Consider the following 18,952-nt stretch of genomic DNA (forward strand, 5'->3'; position numbering starts at 1 on the left):
AGCCTCCTGAGTAGCTGGAATTACAGGCATGTGCTACCATACCCAGCTCATTTTTTTGCATTTTTAGTAGAGACGGGGTTTCACCATGTTGGCCAGGCTGGTCTCAAATTCCTGACTGCAGATGATCCACCCGCGTCACCCTCCCAAAGTGCTGGGATTACAGGTGTGAGCCACCATGCCCAGCCAAAATAATTGTAAATACCTTGAGAGCAGAGTCCCTTGCTTGGTTCTTTACAACTGCTGGAAGACTTTTTACTGAGCTATGATAAGAAAGCCTTGTAGGGAAGTCTTATAATCTATTTTATGAAATAAAGTGTTGCCTGATTATAGAGTTAAAAAAAAAAAAAAGCAAGCAAAAGAGACCCTCAGGGGATAAGGGAGGTGAAGGTGCGGGGCTGCGGGGGTCCTCCCTGTCCTTCCAGTCATCACTTTTCCACTACTTTTAATTCCTTCTTCCTCACACCAAGCCTCTGGAGTGTCACTCCACGGGGTCTGCAGGCCATCTGGTTGCTGCACATGTCAAGATGGAGCAGTGTCAGCACTGAGCCCCCGCAGGCTCCCAAGCTGTGAGGGATGAGCTCAGGTGATCAGGCTTATCAGAACAATGCCACGGAACCTGCCTTTTGGCCCAGACTGTCAGAGTGCCCGAGGACCAGGGTCTGCAGAGCTGGGGCCACTAGGAGCCCTGTGGGCTCTTACTGTGACAACTTTTTTTGAGAAGTTCTCCCTGTCTCTGCAGTGGCACAATCTTGGCTCACTGCATCCTTGACGCCCCAGGCTCAAGCGATCCCACCTGAACTTCAGAGTAGCTGGGAGTACAGGTGCAGGCAACCATGCCTGGCTAATTTTTGTATAGGAATTCTTGTCTCAGAGCCAAGCTCCCTCTACAGATCAATCTTCCATCCCCTGAGCAGGCTGTGCTCAGCTACAAACCCATCGAGTTATGGCTCCATCCACAGAACGTTTTATTTTATTTTTATGTATGCGTGTGTGTGTGTTTTTTTTTTTTTTTTCTGCGATGGAGTCTCACTTTGTTGCCAGTCTGGAGTGCAGGGCATGATCTTGGCCCACTGCCAATCTCCGCCTCCCGGGTTCAAGTGATTCTCCTGCCTCAGCCTCCTGAGTAGCTGGGATGACAGGCACCTGCTACCACGCCCAGTTGATTTTTGTATTTTTAGTAGAGACAGGATTTCACCATGTTGGCCAGGCTGGTCTCAAACTCCTGACCTCAAGTGATCCACCTGCCTCAGCCTCCATAAGTGCTGGAATTACAGGCATGAGCCACAGTGCATGGCCCCCATAGAGCATTTTAATTAACATTACCAATTGGTGGCCCATGGGCCAAGTGCAGCTCGTTCAGTGTTTTTAAAATATTTGCATTACTTACCAACATTTAGAAACCAGGATTTCAACTGGACACAGTGGCTCATGCCTGTAATCCCAGCACTTTGGGAGGCCAAGATGGGCGGATCACTTGAGGTCAAGAGTTTGAGACAAGCCTGACCAACATGGAGAAAACCTGTATCTACTAAAAATACAAAATTAGCCATGCATGATGGCGCATGCCTGTAATCCCAGCTACTTGGGAGGCTGAGGCTGTAGAATTGCTTGAACCTGGGAGGCAGAGGTTGCGGTGAGCCAGGATCCCACCATTGCACTCCAGCCTGGGCAACAAGAGTGAAACTCTGCCTCAAAAATAAATAAATAAATAAATAAAATCACACTTTGGGAAGCTGAGGCACGCAGATCATGAGATCAGGAGTTTGAGACCAGCCTGGCCAACATAGTGAAACCCCATCTCTACTAAAAATACAAAAAATTTGCTGGACATGGTGGCAGATGCCTTTAATCCCAGCTACTTGGGAGGTTGAGGCAGAATGGCTTGAACCTGGGAGGCAGAGTTTGCAGTGAGCTGAGATTGCACCACTGCACTCCAGCCAGGGCGACAGTGTGAGACTCTGTCTCAAAAAAAAAAAAAAATCAGGATTTTATTTTTCTTATTTCATGAAATCCTCATTTTCAGTGTCTCTTGAAAAATGGGAAAATTTGGCCCTTCTGGGCTGATGATCCCGCGTGGCAGCAGTTGGCTAAAGTTGCCCCTCTTTGCCGGGGCTCAGATCTGTTGGCTGTGGGCCTCACCTGCCACATCACTCCTGTGCGGCACCTGCTGGCCTGTAAGTGTCTGGTTGGCACTGCCTTGTTTCATGGTCTTTGACCATCAACTGGTTGGTACAGGTCTCACTGGTAGGAGGAGACACCAGTTTTGTTCCACCCGTTCTGGCTCTGAAAGAATTTATCAGCCTCTCTGCCCTGCCCTGGGAACTCAGGGAGTTGGCTGGATTGTTCCCTGGAGGTAGCTTCTGCAACTGCAGTCCTCAGCCTGAGTGCCTGGGATGCCCCTGTAGGCTGACTGGGAAGGAGCCCGTGAAGAAGGCTGCTCTCCTCTGTGGCCTAGGCCTGCAGGTCCCCAGAAAATGTGTGGAGGGCACCTTGACCCTTGAGCCCCCTCCAGTGCCTCAGAGCCACCTTGACTAGCAGGGCACCCAATCTCCGGATGTTGAGACTCACAACTGGGGACTTTCCTGTCATTGAGAGAGGGAGGGACCCTCACTGACCAGAGGAAAGAATCCCTGTTCCCTGGCAAAGCCCTGTATAAAGAGGCCTGTGCCCAGACACTGGAGAGTGAGGGCAGAGGAGGGGAGGCCAGGGCCTCTCCCGCCTCACACGCCTCTCCCTTCCTCCTTTCCCATCTTCCCCTCCCTTCCACAGATGCTGCAGCCTCAGTTCAAGTCACACAATACCAATGAGGTGCTGGAGAAGCTGTTCCAGATAGTGCCCGGCGAGAACCCCTACCGCTTCCGGGACCCCCACCAGTGCCGGCGATGTGCTGTGGTGGGGAACTCAGGCAACCTGCGGGGCTCTGGCTACGGGCAGGACATAGACGGGCACAACTTCATAATGAGGTGAGACCCTGCAGATCCTGAGGGTGGGCCCATGACAGGCCTCTGGGAGGGCGACTGCCTCCTCTGCCTTGTCTGGCAGGGTGCACGCTGCCAGCTACCAGGGTGCTGTGAGGCCCTGCCTCCCAGAGCCTTCCATGACAGGCTTGCAGCTCTCTCCTTTGCCTTTTTGGGGTGGATAGGGAGGCAGAATCCCCAGTCTAAGCTTTGCTGTAGGCCTGCACTCTGTTTCCAAGGCTCTGAATTCCTTTGGAAAGAGCCGACATTAGACTCCTGGCTGATGTTCAGTGAAAAATCCCACCAGAGGCCGAGCACGGTGGCTCACGCCTGTAATTCCAGCACTTTGAGAGGCTGAGGTGGAAGGAGTGCTTAAACCCAGGAGTTTGAGGCTACAGTGAGCTATGATTGCACAAGTGCACTCCAGCCTGGGCAATAGACTGAGACCCTGTCTCAAAAACAAAAATTCCCATCAGAAACCAGCCCTCTCCTCCTTGTCCTCTCAGTAGCTGGCCAAGGAATGAGGGCCCCAAGCGCAGCTGACATCCTGCTTCATAGCAGCAGGGATTCTCTCTGGCAGATGCAAGGAAGGCAGATGTTCTGAGCACTGAAAGGAGCTGTTGGTATTTCCTCTGGGGCTCATTCATTCCCAAGACCTCTATGCCCAGCCATGAGGAAGGGAGAAGGGTTGGGAGCAGCTTCAGTCCTGACCGAGACTCTGCAGTGAAGGCCTGGGTGTGAACAGGGAATAGAGGGCAGGCTCGTGACCTGAACATGGGCTGCTCACTCTGCTCCAGAGCCTGTGTTTTCTGACGTCCCCCCTTGACTTGGCTGGGGAGAAGAAATGCCACAGTGGGGATCCTTCCACCTGACTCCTTGGTAGAGAAGGAGCCTGAAGAACAGGGCTCCTGCCAATGCCCAGTTTTCACACATCTCTTAGAAAGACCAGGTTTCCCAGGAGGCAGAAAGGAGGGCTTTGTCTTAGAAACTGTTCCTGTCTCCATAGCAACACGAAGGCAGCAATATATCTCGGAGGCATTCAGCATTCCACGTAAGACTTTCCTCACTTTGGGAAATTGTTCACGTGGCAGGGTGAGCAGAATGGACCAGACCCTGTCCAGGACTCCGAGCAACCTAAGGGTGTCTGTATACTCCAACTGCTAATACCCCAATGGAAGGGAGATGGGATGGGACCTGGTCTTAGAGGAGCCACTCCCCTCCCCAGAGACCATGGCCAGGTTGGGGATTGAGGCATCTGTCACTTCATTGCAGCCCTGGGCACTCGGAAAGCCCAGAACAGTGCTCTCAGGTGCCTGAAGCACCTGCATCAAGTTTGAGCTTTCACTGGGCAGGCACCTCAGTGATGGTAAGGAAGCTCCTAGGTGGAAGCCCGGATTCAGGCCCAAAAGGACTGGCTCTAAGTTGCCTTGCCAGTACTGTCAGAAAGAAATTTATAAGGCTGGGCATGGTGCCTTATACCTGCAATCCCAGCCGAGGCAGGTGGATCATCTGAGGTCAGGAGTTTGAGACTGGACTGGCCAACATGGTGAAACCCTGTCTCTACAAAAAATACAAAAATTATCTGTGCATGGTGGTATGTGCTAGTAATTCCAGCTACTTGGGAGGCTGAGGCAGGAGAATCGCTTGAACCCAGGAGGTAGAGGTTGTAGTGAGCTGAGATCACGCCGTTGCACTTCAGCCTGGGCAACAAGAGAGAAACTCCATCTGGAAGAAAGAAAGAGAGAGAGAGAGAGAGAGAGAAGGAGAGGAGGGGGAGGGAGAGAGAGAGAGAGAGAGAGAGTGAGAGAGAGACAGAGAGAAGAAGGAGGAGGGGGAGGGGAGGGGGAGAGAGAGAGGGAGGGGGAGGAGAAATTTATATATGCTTCCTCACAGACCCCAGAATCACTTTCTGGAAGGGGTGACCCAGGTAGTAATTGACTGTCTGCTGAGGAGAGGAGAGAAGCAATTTATAGATGCTTCCTCACAGGGCCAGGTGAGGAAGAGGGGTGTATAGAGTGGACCCCAGAATCACTTTCTGGAAGGGGTGACCCAGGTAGTAATTGGCTGTCTGCTGGTGTGTATAATGAACCAGATGGCAGTGGATAAGTTGGGCTTGCTGGTGTGAGCCTGTAGTCCTAGATACTCGAGAGGCTAAGGCAGGAGGATCATTTGAGCCCAAGAGTTTGAAACTGTGGTGAGCTATGACGGCACCACTGTACTCCAGCCTGGGCAACAGAGCAAGACCCTATCTCAAAAACAAAAACAACAGATGGCGGTGGGAGTGACTTCAATTGTAGGCATATCCAGGTTTGGAACCAGTGTTTCTGGAAGCAAGACTGACAAAAGACTCACTGGAGGGCTGAGCTGAATTACAGCAAGATCTTAGAGGAGCCTGACCCACCTGTGCCCCGCCCACCTCACCCCCCCACCCCCATTTGTCCTCTAAGCCCTGTGGACCACTCCAAGTCCAGTTGAGCTGGTCCTGCCTTAGTTGGCCAGAAGATCCATCCACAACTCCAAGAACAGCGCCTGCTAGACAGTAGGCACACTACAGATACATGCAGGAGTGAAGGGGACTAGGCAGCCAACACGAGGTCCTAGCCAGGGAGCACACACCCCACCCTGCTTGCGCCCCTGTCCCTGAGTGGCTGCTGGAGGCAGCCAAGGACAGATAGATTTCTAGAATGCTGTGTCCCTGAGTCCCAGAGATGCAGTTCATCCTCGCCATCCTTCTCTGGCCCCTTTCCAGGGTATGGCTTCTCCAGGATGAATCAGAGCCTTGAAACGAAACCTTGTCCCTGTTACAGTGCTGTGTTCCTTCCCTTTCCCGTGGAGGCTGTAAAACATTTTTTGGGACCTCTTGTTCCTTTAATTCCCAGATGTTTGGAAGCTGGTGTCAGGCCCGACACAGGGGAAGCGAGGGAGGAGGGGCAGGCTCTGTAGCATGGCCACTCACGTGCGCGGAAGGCAGGGTGAGCCTGGCTGACAGGTCCCATGGGAACTTCATGATAGCTCGGGCTGCCAAGTCAGTAGAGAAGGCGGACGGTGGGTCTTGAGAAGCCAGCTGGGGCCAGCTGCAGCCCGGTGCACTGCAGGATCTTTTAGCCTCGCCATCTCTGATGAGATGAAGTTCGTCACTTAGGTCTTTTCAAGTATATATCTTGGCCAGGCATGGTGGCTCATGCCTATAATCCCAGCACTTTGGGAGGTTGAGGCAAGATGACTGATTGAGCCCAGGAGCTTGAAACCAGCTCGGACAATATGGCAAAACCCCATCTCTAGTTTTTTAGAAAAGAGGAAGAGTATACCTTGATCCTAGCTCCTGCCCCGCCCAGATCCCAGCCAGCCTGAGTGTCACCAGCCCAATTCCTCCACCTCCTGCTTACCCCTGCCATACCTCCGGCAGCTGAAACATACTTCTGGCTCTGATATCCCGTTAAGGCTTCCTCTCCAACTGCTCTGTTCCTCACAGGTCCTAGGGTGCTTGGCAGTAGGCAGATCCAGACTGTGTCAGTGTGACCATAGGACACCAGTGCCTGCGTGGGAGTTTATCAGTCCATGAGCTGTTAGGAATTATTCATGGGTGGGAAAAATACTTCTTAGCTCTTCTAGGATATAGGATCTCTGAACCCTAAAGACCAGGCTCAAAGGGGCAGTTCACTGAAAAACATGAATTTGGGAGAGGGAGGCAGGAACTAGATCCTTGTTCTGGAGATAGAATGTGTTAGTTTCTCTGGAGGAAATTCTGAGCATCTGCTTGAAGCCAACTAGAACAGAAGTGGTTAAGACCCAGACACTCTCTAGGCCTTGAGGGCTCCTACCCCAAAGCACCCTCCAGACCCTCAAGGGACAGGAAAATGGGAGGTAGGAGGCACAACCGTGGGAGCAGTGGGGCAAAGGGATCCTGGACAGCACAGCCCATGGTCCTCCCCCGTCCCATCTCTGATGAGGACAGCGTGGGAACCCCTGCAACACAGCAAGTCCTCACCCAGCCCAGCTAGCTGGTGCCAGCCACTGTAAGGACAGGGAATGTTTGTGCTGGTTTTACAGAACTGGCATAAAAAGTCGGGAGAGCCACCTAGAGACTGCACTCCCTTCCTCCCCGGGTCCTTGTGTTCCTAATGGAGGGCCAGGTTACAGTCACCCGGCCTTGGTAGTCATGATTCCACAAGGTGGTCCAGGCAAGACAGGAATGTCCTCATGAACAGTCATAGCAGAAAAAAAAAGAGCAACAGGTTTGTGTTTAAGCCTGGTTCACCTGTTATGTAAGATTAAAAGGGGGAACTTTTATTAAAAAGGGGAACTTTGGTTTTACTTGTCCTATATTTTGCACAAATTGAAAGGAAGTAGAGGCCTTCTTGGCTTATTATACCCATGGAGAGGGTTTCCAGACAGGAGCCACAGCAATGTCCCCTCTCTCTAGACAGCAGCAGGAGAGGGGACATTGCACATCACGAGAGAGACACCAACAGCAGACACCATCAGAACTTGGGGCATTTCTCTTGGCCTTGGAGTAGAAGGGCCACAGGGTCTTAAAGCAGCAGATAGGAACAGGGTGGTGGGTGGTGGCCAGAGTGAGGCTTCCATCCAGCCCAGGGGCTGAGGGGAGGCTTGACCTTCCTATCTTGCTTTCACCGTCTTATAGAAACCTGGCAGAATAGCCAGGTCAGTGGAAGCTGTGGAAGGCTGTTCTTTAAAAGTTATTTCTTTAAAAAATTATAAAAGTAGGCCAGGCATAGTGGCATCTGCCTGTAGTCCCGGCTACTGAGGAGGCTGAGACAGGAGGATTGCTTAAGTTCAGGAGATTGAGACCAGCCTGGACAACATAGTGAGACCCTCATCTCTACAAAACAGAGAACAAAATACGGTGTGGTGATGCACGCCTGTGGTCCCAGCTACTCGGGAGGCTAAAGCTGGAGGATCGATTGAGCCCAGGAGGTCGAGTGTGCAGTGAGCCATGATGATGCCACTGCACTCCAGCCTGGTTGACAGATGAGATGTAAAAACAAACAAACAGCCGGGTGTGGTGGCTCACGCCTGTAATCCCAGCACTTTGGGAGGCCGAGGCAGGTGGATCACGAGGTCAAGAGATCGAGACCATCCTGGTCAACATGGTGAAACCCCGTCTCTACTGAAAATACAAAAAATTAGCTGGGCATGGTGGCGCATGCCTGTAATCCCAGCTACTCAGGAGGCTGAGGCAGGAGAATTGCCTGAACCCAGGAGGCGGAGGTTGCGGTGAGCGGAGATCGTGCCATTGCACTCTAGCCTGGGTAACAAGAGCGAAACTCCGTCTCAAAAACAAACAAACAAACAAAAATTGTCTAGGCTCAGTGGCTCATGCCTATAATTCCAGCACTTTAGGAGGCTGAGGTGGCCAGATTGCTTCAGGCCAGGAGTTCGAGACCAGCCTGGCCAACATGGTGAAACCCCGTCTCAACTAAAAATACAAAAATTAGCTGGGCGTGCTGGCACATGCTCGTAGTCTCTGCTACTCAGGAGGCTGAGGCAGGAGAATTGCTTGAACCCAGGAGGCAGAGGCAGAGGTTGCAGTGAGCCAACATAGCACCACTGCACTCCAGCCTGGGCGACAGAGTGAGACCATGTCTCAACAATAATAATAAGAATAAATAAAAACGTATATAATAAAAATGGGTTAAGCCCCTAATCTTATTCTGAGAGTAACCATTGCTTTTTTATTTTTAGTTTTATTTTTTGAGACAGAGTCTTGCTCTGTCACCCAGACTGGAGTGTGATGGTGTGATCTTGGCTCACTGCAACCTCTGCCTCCCAGGTTCAAGCCAGTCTCCTGCCTCAGCCTCCCAAGTAGCTGGCATTACAGGTGCATGCTGCCACACCCAGCTGATTTTGTATTTTTTTTTTTTTTAAGTAGAGATGGGATTTCACCATGTTGGCCCAGGTTGGTCTCAAACTCCTGGCCTCAAGCAGTCTGCCCACCTTAGCCTCTCAAAGTCCTGAGATGACAGGAGTGAGCCACCATGCCTGGCCTCTTTGATTGATTCTGTTGTTACTATTGTAAATAATTCTGCAGTGAATATCCTCATACACATCTTTGCACAGCTATGCAGCCATTTTTATAGGATAGATTTCTAGCAATGGAATTGCTGGGTTGGAGTGTACACCATTTGTATTTTTGATGGATGGCCTCAAACTGTCCTCTAAGAATCTTGTACCAGTTTCCATGGCAGTTGATTCTCATGTCACCCTCTTGTCCCTGCAGGATGAATCAGGCACCAACCGTGGGCTTTGAGCAGGATGTTGGCAGCCGAACCACCCACCATTTCATGTACCCTGAGAGTGCCAAGAACCTGCCCGCCAACGTCAGCTTCGTGCTGGTGCCCTTCAAGGCCCTGGACCTTCTGTGGATCACCAGCGCCCTGTCCACAGGGCAGATCCGATTGTGAGCCTCTTGTTGGCCCTGGTAGAATATGGGTGACAGGAACACCTTGGGCAGAGTCTTCCTGGGGGCCAGATTGTAGAATTACTTTCATTGAACATTTTGGCCAAGAGGGGCTGGTGAGAAGGGAGGGCCTAAGATGGTGGGTGAGCTGAAGGCACAGCTTGCTCTGTGTCACTTCCTGTGTGGTGACACCTAGCATACTGCTGGTGGAAAGATGAGGAAGGACCATCTGGTTTTGGTCTCCTTTCTGGGTGATGGCTCCCAACTGAGGGAGCTCCGCCTTCTAAGGACTTTCTTTGGGGGCAGTTATCCCATCATAGCTGGGAACCATGGGAAATCTAGTTCACCAAGTATATTTTTTAGCAGCTTTATCAAGATAACGATTCACATCCCATACATCTCACCTATTTAATGTATATAATCTAGTAACTTCTCATATATTCAGAGTTGTATAACCATGACCACAATTAATTTTATTTTTTAAAAATTTTATTATGTTTTTTAGATGGAGTCTCACTGTATCGCCCAGGCTAGAGTGCAGTGGGGGAATATTGGCTCACTGCAACCTCTGCCTCCTGGGTTTAAGTGATTCTTGTGCTTTAGCTTCCCGAGTAGCTGGGATTACTGACACATGCCACCACACTTGGCTAATTTTTGTATTTTAAGTGGAGACAGGGTTTCACCATGTTGGCAAGGCTGGTCTCAAACTCCTGATGTCAAGTGATCCACCTGCCTCGCCTTCCCAAAGTGTTGAGATTATAGCTGTGAGTCACCACACTCAGCCCACAATTAATTGTTTTTGTTTTGTTTTTGAGATGGAGCCTCACTCTGTTGCCCAGCCTGGAGTGTAGTGGCACAATCTCGGCTCACTGTAACCTCTGCCTCCCAGGTTCAAGTGATTCTCCTGCCTCGGCCTCCCGAGTAGCTGGGATTACAGGTGCGTGTCACCACGGATCTGGCTAATTTTTGCATTTTTAGTAGAGATGGGATTTTGCCATGTTGGCCAGGCTGGTCTCAAACTTCTGACCTCAGGTGATCCGCCCGCCTTGGCCTCCCAAAGTGCTGGGATTACAGGGAATGAGCCACCACACCCAGCCCCACAATTAATTTTAAAACATTTTCATGTTCTTCTGGGCACAGTGGCTCATATGTATAATCCCAGCACTCTAGGAGGCCAAGGAGGGTGGATTGCTTGAGCCCAAGAGTTCGAGACCACCCTGGGCAACATGGTGAAACTCCCCTCTATAAAAAATACAAAAATGGCCGGGTGCAGTGGCCCACACCTGTAATCCCATTACTTTGGGAGGCCGAGGCGGGCGGATCACGAGGTCAGGAGTTCGAGGGCAGCCTGGCCAACATAGTGAAACCCCGTCTCTACTAAATACGCAAAAAAAATAGCTGGGCATGGTGGTGGGTGCCTATAATCCCTACTTGGGAGGCTAAGGTAAGAAGAATCACTTGAACCGAGGAGGCAGAAGTCGCAGTGAGCCGAGATCGCACCACTGCACTATGGGCCAGGTGACAGAGACTCTGTCTCAAAAAAAAATAATTGGCCAGACATGGTGACTCAAGCCTGTAATTTCAGCACTTTGGAGCTGAGGCGGGTGGATCACAAGGTCAGGAGATCAAGACTATCCTGACCAACATGATGAAACCCTGTCTTTACTAAAATACACACACACAAAAAAAATAGCCAGATATGGTGACATGCCTCTACACTCTGGAAGCTGAGGTGGGAGGATTGGATCGCCTGTACCTGGGAGGCAGAGGTTACAGTGAGCTGAGATTGTACCATTGCACTGCAGCCTGGGCAACAGAGCAAGGCTCTACCTCAAAAAAAAAAAAAAAGGAACATTTTCATGGTCTAAGTGGTCTTTAAAGATAAAAATCTAGATACCCCTGGGTCCCTAAGCCATCACCCCTACTCCTCCCACCCCCAGCCCAAGGCAACCATTAATTTACTCTCTGTCTCACCATGTATTTTTGTTGTGTGGTAAAATAAACACTTATAAAATTTACCATTTTAACTATTTTTAAGTGTAAAGCTCAGTAACATTAAGTATATTCACACTGTTGTATAGCCATCTCCATTTCCAGAACATTTTCATTATCCCAAATGGAAACTGTACACATTAAACACTAAATCTCCATTGTCCCCTCCCCTCCATCCTGGGTAAGCTTATTCTACTTTGTGTCTCTATGATTTGACTATTCTTTTTTTGTTTATTTTTGAGACTGAGTCTCGCTCTGTTGCCCAGGCTGGAGTGCAGTGGCATGATCCCGGCTCACTGCAACCTCTACCTCCCAGGTTCAAGTGATTCTCCTGCTTCAGCTTCCCATGTAGCTGAGATTACAGGAATGGGGTTCATTCTTTTTTAGTAGAGATGGGGTTTCACTATGTTGGCCAGGCTGGTCTTAAACTCCTGACCTCAAGTGATCTGCCCAACTTGGCCTCCCTAAGTGCTGGGATTACAGGCATGAGCCATCTCACCTGGCCTGATTTGACTATTCTTTTTTTTTTTTTTTTTTTTTTTTGAGACGGAGTTTCGCTCTTGTTACCCAGGCTGGAGTGCAATGGCGCGATCTCGGCTCACCGCAACCTCCGCCTCCTGGGTTCAGGCAATTCTCCTGCCTCAGCCTCCTGAGTAGCTGGGATTACAGGCACACGCCACCATGCCCAGCTAATTTTTTTGTATTTTTAGTAGAGACGGGGTTTCACCATGTTGACCAGGATGGTCTCGATCTCTTGACCTCGTGATCCACCCGCCTCGGCCTCCCAAAGTGCTGGGATTACAGGCGTGAGCCACCGCGCCCGGCCCTTTTTTTTTTTTTTTTTTCGGAGATAGAGTCTCGCTCTGTTGCCAGGCTGGAATGCCGTGGCGCAATCTCGGCTCGCTGCAAACTCCGTTTCCTGGGTTCAAGAGATTCTTCTGCCTCAGCCTCCTGAGTAGCTGGGACTACAGGCACGTGCCACCACACCCAGCTAATTTTTTCTGTTTTTAGTAGACAGGGTTTCACCATGTTGGCCAGGATGATCTTGATCTCTTGACCTCATGATCCGCCCGCCTTGGCCTCCTAAAGTGCTGGGGTTGCAGATGTGAGCCACTGTACCCGACTTGATTTAACTATTCTTGATGCCTCATATAAGTCAGATCATAACTATATTTGTCCTTTTGTCTGACTGCCTTAGCATAATGTCCTTGTTGTTCATCCATGTTGTAGCATGTGTCAGAATTTCCTGTGTTTTTTAAAGGCTGAAAATGCTTCCATTGTAGGGATATACCTGTTTTGTGTATCTGTTTATCCTTCAGTGGACACTTGGTTTATTACTACGTTTTAGTTATTGTCACCATGTATTTTATAAACACAAAAGTAATGAGTTATAGTTTCCTGACTTTAGGATATTCATTATGCCACGTTTGGGAGACCTGAGGGCTAAAATTAGTGCAATAGAGTTGAAGTGCCATAGACATTCAGAGAAGGGCATGTAGGTTACAGGAGCCATGGCTGGCTACAGAGAGATGGGGTCTGTGCGAAGCCTGAGGGTAGTGGATCGAGGGCAGGTGTAAGAGCAGAGACATGGTGGATTTGAGATGATTGCCAGCTGTAATGGAGCTCACAGCAGAGAGCTGGGGAAGGAAGATTGGGGCTGGACTAGGGAAGGCCCCAGCACTTGCCTAAAACATCCCCATTTTATTTTGGATGCCATGGGGAGCCACTGGAGGCTCTGGAGCAAGGCATGGCAGTGATGAACGAGTCAGGGAAGAGCAGTCCAGAAGCAGAGCAGGTGGGGAGGGGCATCCCTGGGTCCCATGGGGTTACCTGAAATGTTACCTGTCTTTTATTTTTTGAGATGGAGTCTTACTCTGTCACTCAGGCTGGAGTGCAGTGTTGTGATCTCGGCTCACTGCAACCTCTGCCTCCCAGCTCAGCTCACTGAAACCTCAGCCTCCCAAGTAGCTGGGATAACAGCTATGCACCACCACACCCAGCCAATTTTTGTATTTTTAGTAGAGATGGGGTTTCACTATGTTGGTCAGGCTGGCTTCGAACTCCTGGCCTCAGGTGATCCACCTGCCTTGGCCTCCCAAAGTGCTGGGATTGTAGGCGTGAGCCACCGCACCTGGCCTGAAATGTTATCTTTCTGTCTGCTTACAGCACCTATGCCCCAGTGAAGTCCTTCCTTCGAGTGGATAAAGAAAAGGTAAGCTCCTCACTTCCTCCCCACCTCAGTGGAAACAGTGCTGGCCCAGCCCGTGCGCCTGGTCCTTTGGCTTAGGTGTGTTCCAGTTCCCCTCCAGAACCTCAGGGTCCCTATGTGCTGGGATGCCTGACCCCAGCCAATGCCACAGGAGCCAGGAGACACAGACACATGTCTGCTGACAGGCATAGACAAGCAGAATCTGCTCAGTCTAGCCTGAATCTCTGCCCCTCAACCCCTCATGTACCTGTCATCTCTTCTCCCAGGTCCAGATCTACAACCCAGCCTTCTTCAAGTATATCCACGACAGGTGGACAGAGCATCACGGGCGGTACCCTTCCACAGGGATGCTGGTGCTCTTCTTTGCCTTGCATGTGTGCGATGAGGTGGGTAGGCCTGTGGCGGGGGTAGTGGGAACCCATGGAACAGAGGAGTGCAGCCCTTCTCCAGTCCTAGCAGGCTTCCAGAGGAATGTGGTTCTTCTTCTTATTTTTTTTATAGAGACGGGGTTTCACCATGTTGGCCGAGATGGTCTCGACCTCTTGACCTTGTGATCCGCCTGCCTTGGCCTCCCAAAGTGCTGGGATTACAGGCGTGAGCCACCGCGCCCAGCCAGGAATGTGGTTCTGTAGGCAGAATCCACGTGGCTTTGGTCTCCCCCACCTCTAGGCTGTAAAGCATAGATCTGCCTTTCCCAAATGTTTTTTGCTGTCATGTTTACTAAGTCCGAAATCACTTCATTAAAAAGTTAAATTATTGGCAGGGTGCAGTGGCTCACATCTGTAATCCCAGCACTTTGGGAGGCTGAGGTGGGTGGATCACTTGAGGCCAGAAGTTCGAGAGCAGCCTGGCCAACATGGGGGAACCCCGTCTTTATTAAAAATACAAAAAATTAGCCGGGTGTGGTGGGGCACACCTATAATCCCAGTTAGTCGGGAGGCTGAGGCAGGAGAATCACTTGAACCCAGGAGGTGGAGGTTGCAATGAGCCAAGATCACGCCATTGCACTTCAGTCTGGGCGACAGAGCAAGACTCTGTCTTGAAAAAGGAATAAAAGAACATAAATAGAATGGAGAGTGTATGTAGTTGAGTTCCAGCTGAACGGCTGCCCCCACCAGCTCTGAGCCCCAAGCCTACTTCGTGTAAAAATGGAACTTAGTCGTTCAGAGAACCCGTTCCACCAGTGGCCAGGGTTGCCATACCACCAAGAGCAGAGCTGAGGCCCAGTACGCCCACCTTGCCAGCAAGGGCTTCATTGCAATGGTGCTGATCAAAAGCACTCCATTTCAAAAAATAAAAGGAAAGGAGGAATTAGCAAGGGCTGGAGAGGAAGGACAACTGCAAAGGGAAGGTGGTATCCCCATGTGAGTCCATATCCTTAGGCCAGGCCTGGCGGGTCCGGCATCTCCTCGGGGCCTCCCTCTCCCCTGTCCTCCCTATCCTCCCGAGGCCGCCCCAGCCGTCGCCTGGGTCCCCGCCTGGGGTGACGCTGCGCCGCGCTTCCCCGCAGGTGAACGTGTACGGGTTCGGGGCCGACAGCCGGGGCAACTGGCACCACTACTGGGAGAACAACCGGTATGCGGGCGAGTTCCGGAAGACAGGCGTACACGACGCGGACTTCGAGGCCCACATCATCGACATGCTGGCCAAGGCCAGCAAGATTGAGGTCTACCGGGGTAACTGAGCCGGGCCTCGCCGTGCCCCTCCCGGCACAACCGTCAGGCGGCCGCGCTCCGGCTAGGGACCTTGGACTCGGGACCCATCATGCTGCAGTACAGGGGGCGCCTGCTGTCCCCCGCCAATCACGAGACTCTGGGGACCGGCCTGGCCTGGCACCAATCAGCGCTGCAGTCAGGCGGAGCTTCTGTTTCTCCCAGCTAATCATGCGACTCAAGGAGGACTTCCGGTGCTGAGTCCCGTCTCCTCCAATCAATGGCCTTCGGGGGCGGGCCGGCGGCCGCTCAGTCCCCACTTCCTTACGCTTTGGGTTAGGGTTTTCTTTCCCGCTTTCTGAGGAGGAGAGCATGCTGTGGACCTTGGCGAAGCACTTCTTTCAGGCTCCGCCGAAGGAGCATCTCAGTCGCTGGCCGGCCCGGGAGGACAGTGGGCGCCCTCCGCTGTCGCTGCGGGCCTCAGGAGAGCGGTGGCCGCCTGGCCCCTTTCCCCGCCGACCCGGATGGGCGCGTGCAGACCCACCAAAGAAACGCTGTCGGGGCGGAGCCCGGGGCGCGGGATCTGCCGTCCCACCCCGCCCCGCCTCGGCAGCACTGTGGGACAGCCGCTTCCCCAGGGCTTCCCGCGTCTCCAGGAAGCCGGGAGTGGCGTCCCCTGCAGGGTGGGGTGCGCCCGGGCCGAACTCCGGACAGGTGGAGGGGACAGGGCAGGGCTCGAGGAAGCCCTGTCCCCTCCATTGCAAGGTGCTCTCTCGTGTGCCCTCGGCCCTCCTGTTCACCCGCAGCCTTCTCAGCCCCTCTCCCTGGGCCCGGGGCCTCCTCACCAGCCTACCTGTTGCTCTGGAAAAAAAACCCTGCCTCCTGGCTTCCTCCCTTCCCCAGTCTTTGGCCGGCTCTGGGGAGGTGGCTGAATGGCGGAAGGAGGCTGGCGATGGGCCCGGCTGCTCGCTGCATGCACCTCCTTCACCCATCGCCTCTCGCTTGGGGGTGACTTTGCCTAGGGCTCGTGTTTTGGTTAAGCCGAAGCTGCCAGGGGTGGCCGACCCGCAGATTCTTTGCAAATTCTGAGCTGGCCCAGCCCGCAGCCCGCAGCCCGCAGCCCGCAGCCCGCAGCCCGCAGCCCGCAGCCGGCCTGGGAGGAGGAGACTTGCGCACAGCAGGTCATCTCTCTCTACCCCGCTCTCCATCTCCTGCTCTAGAAGGGCTGGGAAGTTTGTGGCTGGGGTTCCACCTGGAAGCTGCTTGCACGGCTGAACCCAGCTTAGGTCCCTCGCTGGGCTGCTGGGGAAGTTTAGGAGGGGGCAAGGGCTTCTGTGAAGCTCTCAAACCACTAATAAACCCCCTTCCCAACAGTGATGGTGCAGATGGTCCCCCTTTTCCTAGCTGACACCACCAGGCAGCCTCCTGGCCCTTGGTGGGTTCCTGCAGCTGGCTGGGGGAACAGGGACTGGCAGGGGACTTGGTTAGGGGAGGGTTGGGACGGGCAGTGGGTGCCTCTGAAAGTTAATATATTGGGAACTTAGCTTGAATGTGGTCCTTCCCAATTCCGAAAGTAGGAAGAGTAAAAATGGGGGTGATGGGAGGGCAGTAGAATGCCTCTCGGGGCGCCCCCAACCCCCACCGTTTTAGAGAGCTAGGCCCCAGCCAGTCTTGCCACTCCCATCTCAGTGTTTCCTGAAGAGGCTGTTTTGAGTGTTGAAAATATGAAAAACAATGCAATTATGCCAAACAGTATTGAGCAGAATAATATATTTCTTGTTTCTTTGTTTTAAATCATGAATCCGGCCAGGCACGGTGGCTCACACCTGTCATCCCAGCACTTAGGGAGGCCAAGGTGAGCAGATCACTTAAGGTCAGGTGTTCAAGACCAGCCTGGTCAACATGGCGAAACCCCGTCTCTACCAAAAAAATACAAAAATTAGCTGGGCATCGTGGTGTGCACCTGTAATTCCAGCTACTCGGGAGGCTGAGGCATGAGAATCTCTTGAACCCAGGAAGTGAAGGTTGCAGTGAGCTGAGATTGTGTCACTGCACTCCAGCCTGGGCGACAGAGTGAGACTCTGTCTCAAAAAATTAAATAAATACCCATCCTTTAAGAGGTAGGTCCCAGCATCCAGCCAGGTCTTTTCTGCAATAGTTAAACTTTTTTATTTCCTTCCCTTTCTCTTTCTGAATTAAAAAGAAAAAACTCTCTAGTTCTTCATTGTTCTGAAATGGGCATGATGGTGGGGAGAAGGCGGTCTCTGGAAGGTAGCTGTGACTGATAATGGCTGAGAATGTTGGGGGATATGGGAGGGGGCAAATGACTCCCAGACACCCCCTATAAAGGAGGCACCTTATTCCTGAACTCTGCTCTCTAAAACCCCATGGCACTGAAATCTGAGAGGCTACAAGCATTTTGGTTAAAATTCAACTCGTCCCCTCTTCCGTTTCTTCTAAGAGGAATTCATTGGAGAGAATTCCTGGTAGCAGCTCCTCACAGCGGCTGTCCTTTAACCACTTTGGCGTCTGAGGCTCTGATGCATTTGGGTAGCCACAGGCTGCACTGTCCCGACCTCTCAGGGAGTGCATCTAAGCCAGGTTTTCTCTGGCACAGCCCTGCCTCTACACAGCCGCATTTCCATCATGATACAGGTGACCAGCAATTTTTTTTTGAGGGGGAGGGGCGGAGTCTTGCTCTTGTTGCCCAGGCTGGAGTGCAGTGGTGCCATCTCGTCTCAAAAAAAAAAAAAAAAAAAAAAAGTGTTTTACCATGTTGCCCAGGCTGGTCTTGACTTCTTTAACTCCTGGGCTAAAGTGGTCTTCCCTTCTCAGCCTCCCAAAGTATTGGGATAACAGGTGTGAGCCACTGTGCTGAGCCTGCGACCCACATCTTGACTGCACGTGGTACAAGGGAGGGAATAGCCATCTCTGGAACAGATGCTGGAGGCGGTGTCTCACTGTGCCACCCAGGCTGGAGTGCAATGGCTCGATCTCGGCACACTGCAACCTCTGCCTCCCAGGTTGAAGCGATTTTCCTGCCTGAGCCTCCTGAGTAGCTGGGACTGACTACAGGCGCCCACCACCACACCCAGCTCAGGGAGCCTTGGGTGGTGCTGCTTGTGGCCCTAAGGGTGGTTTCATAGGTTTAGAGTTGATGGGAACAAGGATGAGAGGGAGGTGTAAGGTGACTGGGACTTCACTCTTTGAGCACAGTACTAAGGTGTCTCTGACCAGAATAGGCCTGGGGCATTGGAACTTGGATTTCGTAAACCTGGAAAGAAGTGGTCACTTGGTAGGTGACTGCTGAGGGTTACCAAGCACGCTTCCCCAGCACTCAACTGAAGTTTATTCTCCATGCCGTACCTGGGAGGGTGTGTGTGTGTCAGGCACTGCACTCAGCCCTTAACAAGGCACTTGTGGTCCCAGCATCCCAGCTGCTACCACACTCAGCTGATTATTTTATTCTTTTAAGAGACGGTGTTTTAGGGCTGGGTGAGGTGGTCACACCTGTAATCTCAGCACTTTCGGAGGCTGAGGCGGGTGGATCATCTGAGGTGGGGAGTTCAAGACCAGGCTGGCCAACATGACAAAACCCCATCTCTACTAAGAAGTACAAAAATTAGCCAGCTTATTGCAACTTCCAACTTCCAGGTTCAAGTGATTCTCCTGCCTCGGCCTCCTGAGTAGCTGGGATTACAGGCGTTCAACACCATGCCCG

General features: G+C 52.0%; 1 protein-coding gene across 10 annotated transcripts in view; it reads left to right on the forward strand.

The window, feature by feature from the left end:
• ST3GAL2 (ST3 beta-galactoside alpha-2,3-sialyltransferase 2) overlaps positions 1-15,722 on the forward strand; it is a 54,459-nt gene extending 38,737 nt beyond the window's left edge. For all 10 annotated transcript variants that reach the window (XM_064383291.1, XM_064383295.1, XM_064383296.1 and 7 more), the window contains 5 exons: positions 2,770-2,963; positions 9,199-9,378; positions 13,537-13,582; positions 13,846-13,965; positions 15,090-15,722. In XM_064383291.1, coding sequence (XP_064239361.1) covers positions 2,770-2,963; positions 9,199-9,378; positions 13,537-13,582; positions 13,846-13,965; positions 15,090-15,263 — 714 coding nt within the window. In that variant the 3' untranslated portion in view covers positions 15,264-15,722. The remainder of the gene's footprint in view (positions 1-2,769; positions 2,964-9,198; positions 9,379-13,536; positions 13,583-13,845; positions 13,966-15,089) is intronic.
• The last annotated feature ends 3,230 nt before the right edge of the window (positions 15,723-18,952 follow it).

This window comes from Aotus nancymaae, unplaced genomic scaffold, assembly GCF_030222135.1.
Source record: "Aotus nancymaae isolate 86718 unplaced genomic scaffold, 86718_ANA_hifiasm-v0.15.2.pri h1tg000030l, whole genome shotgun sequence".
In the NCBI taxonomy this organism is placed as follows: Eukaryota; Metazoa; Chordata; class Mammalia; order Primates; family Aotidae; genus Aotus; species Aotus nancymaae.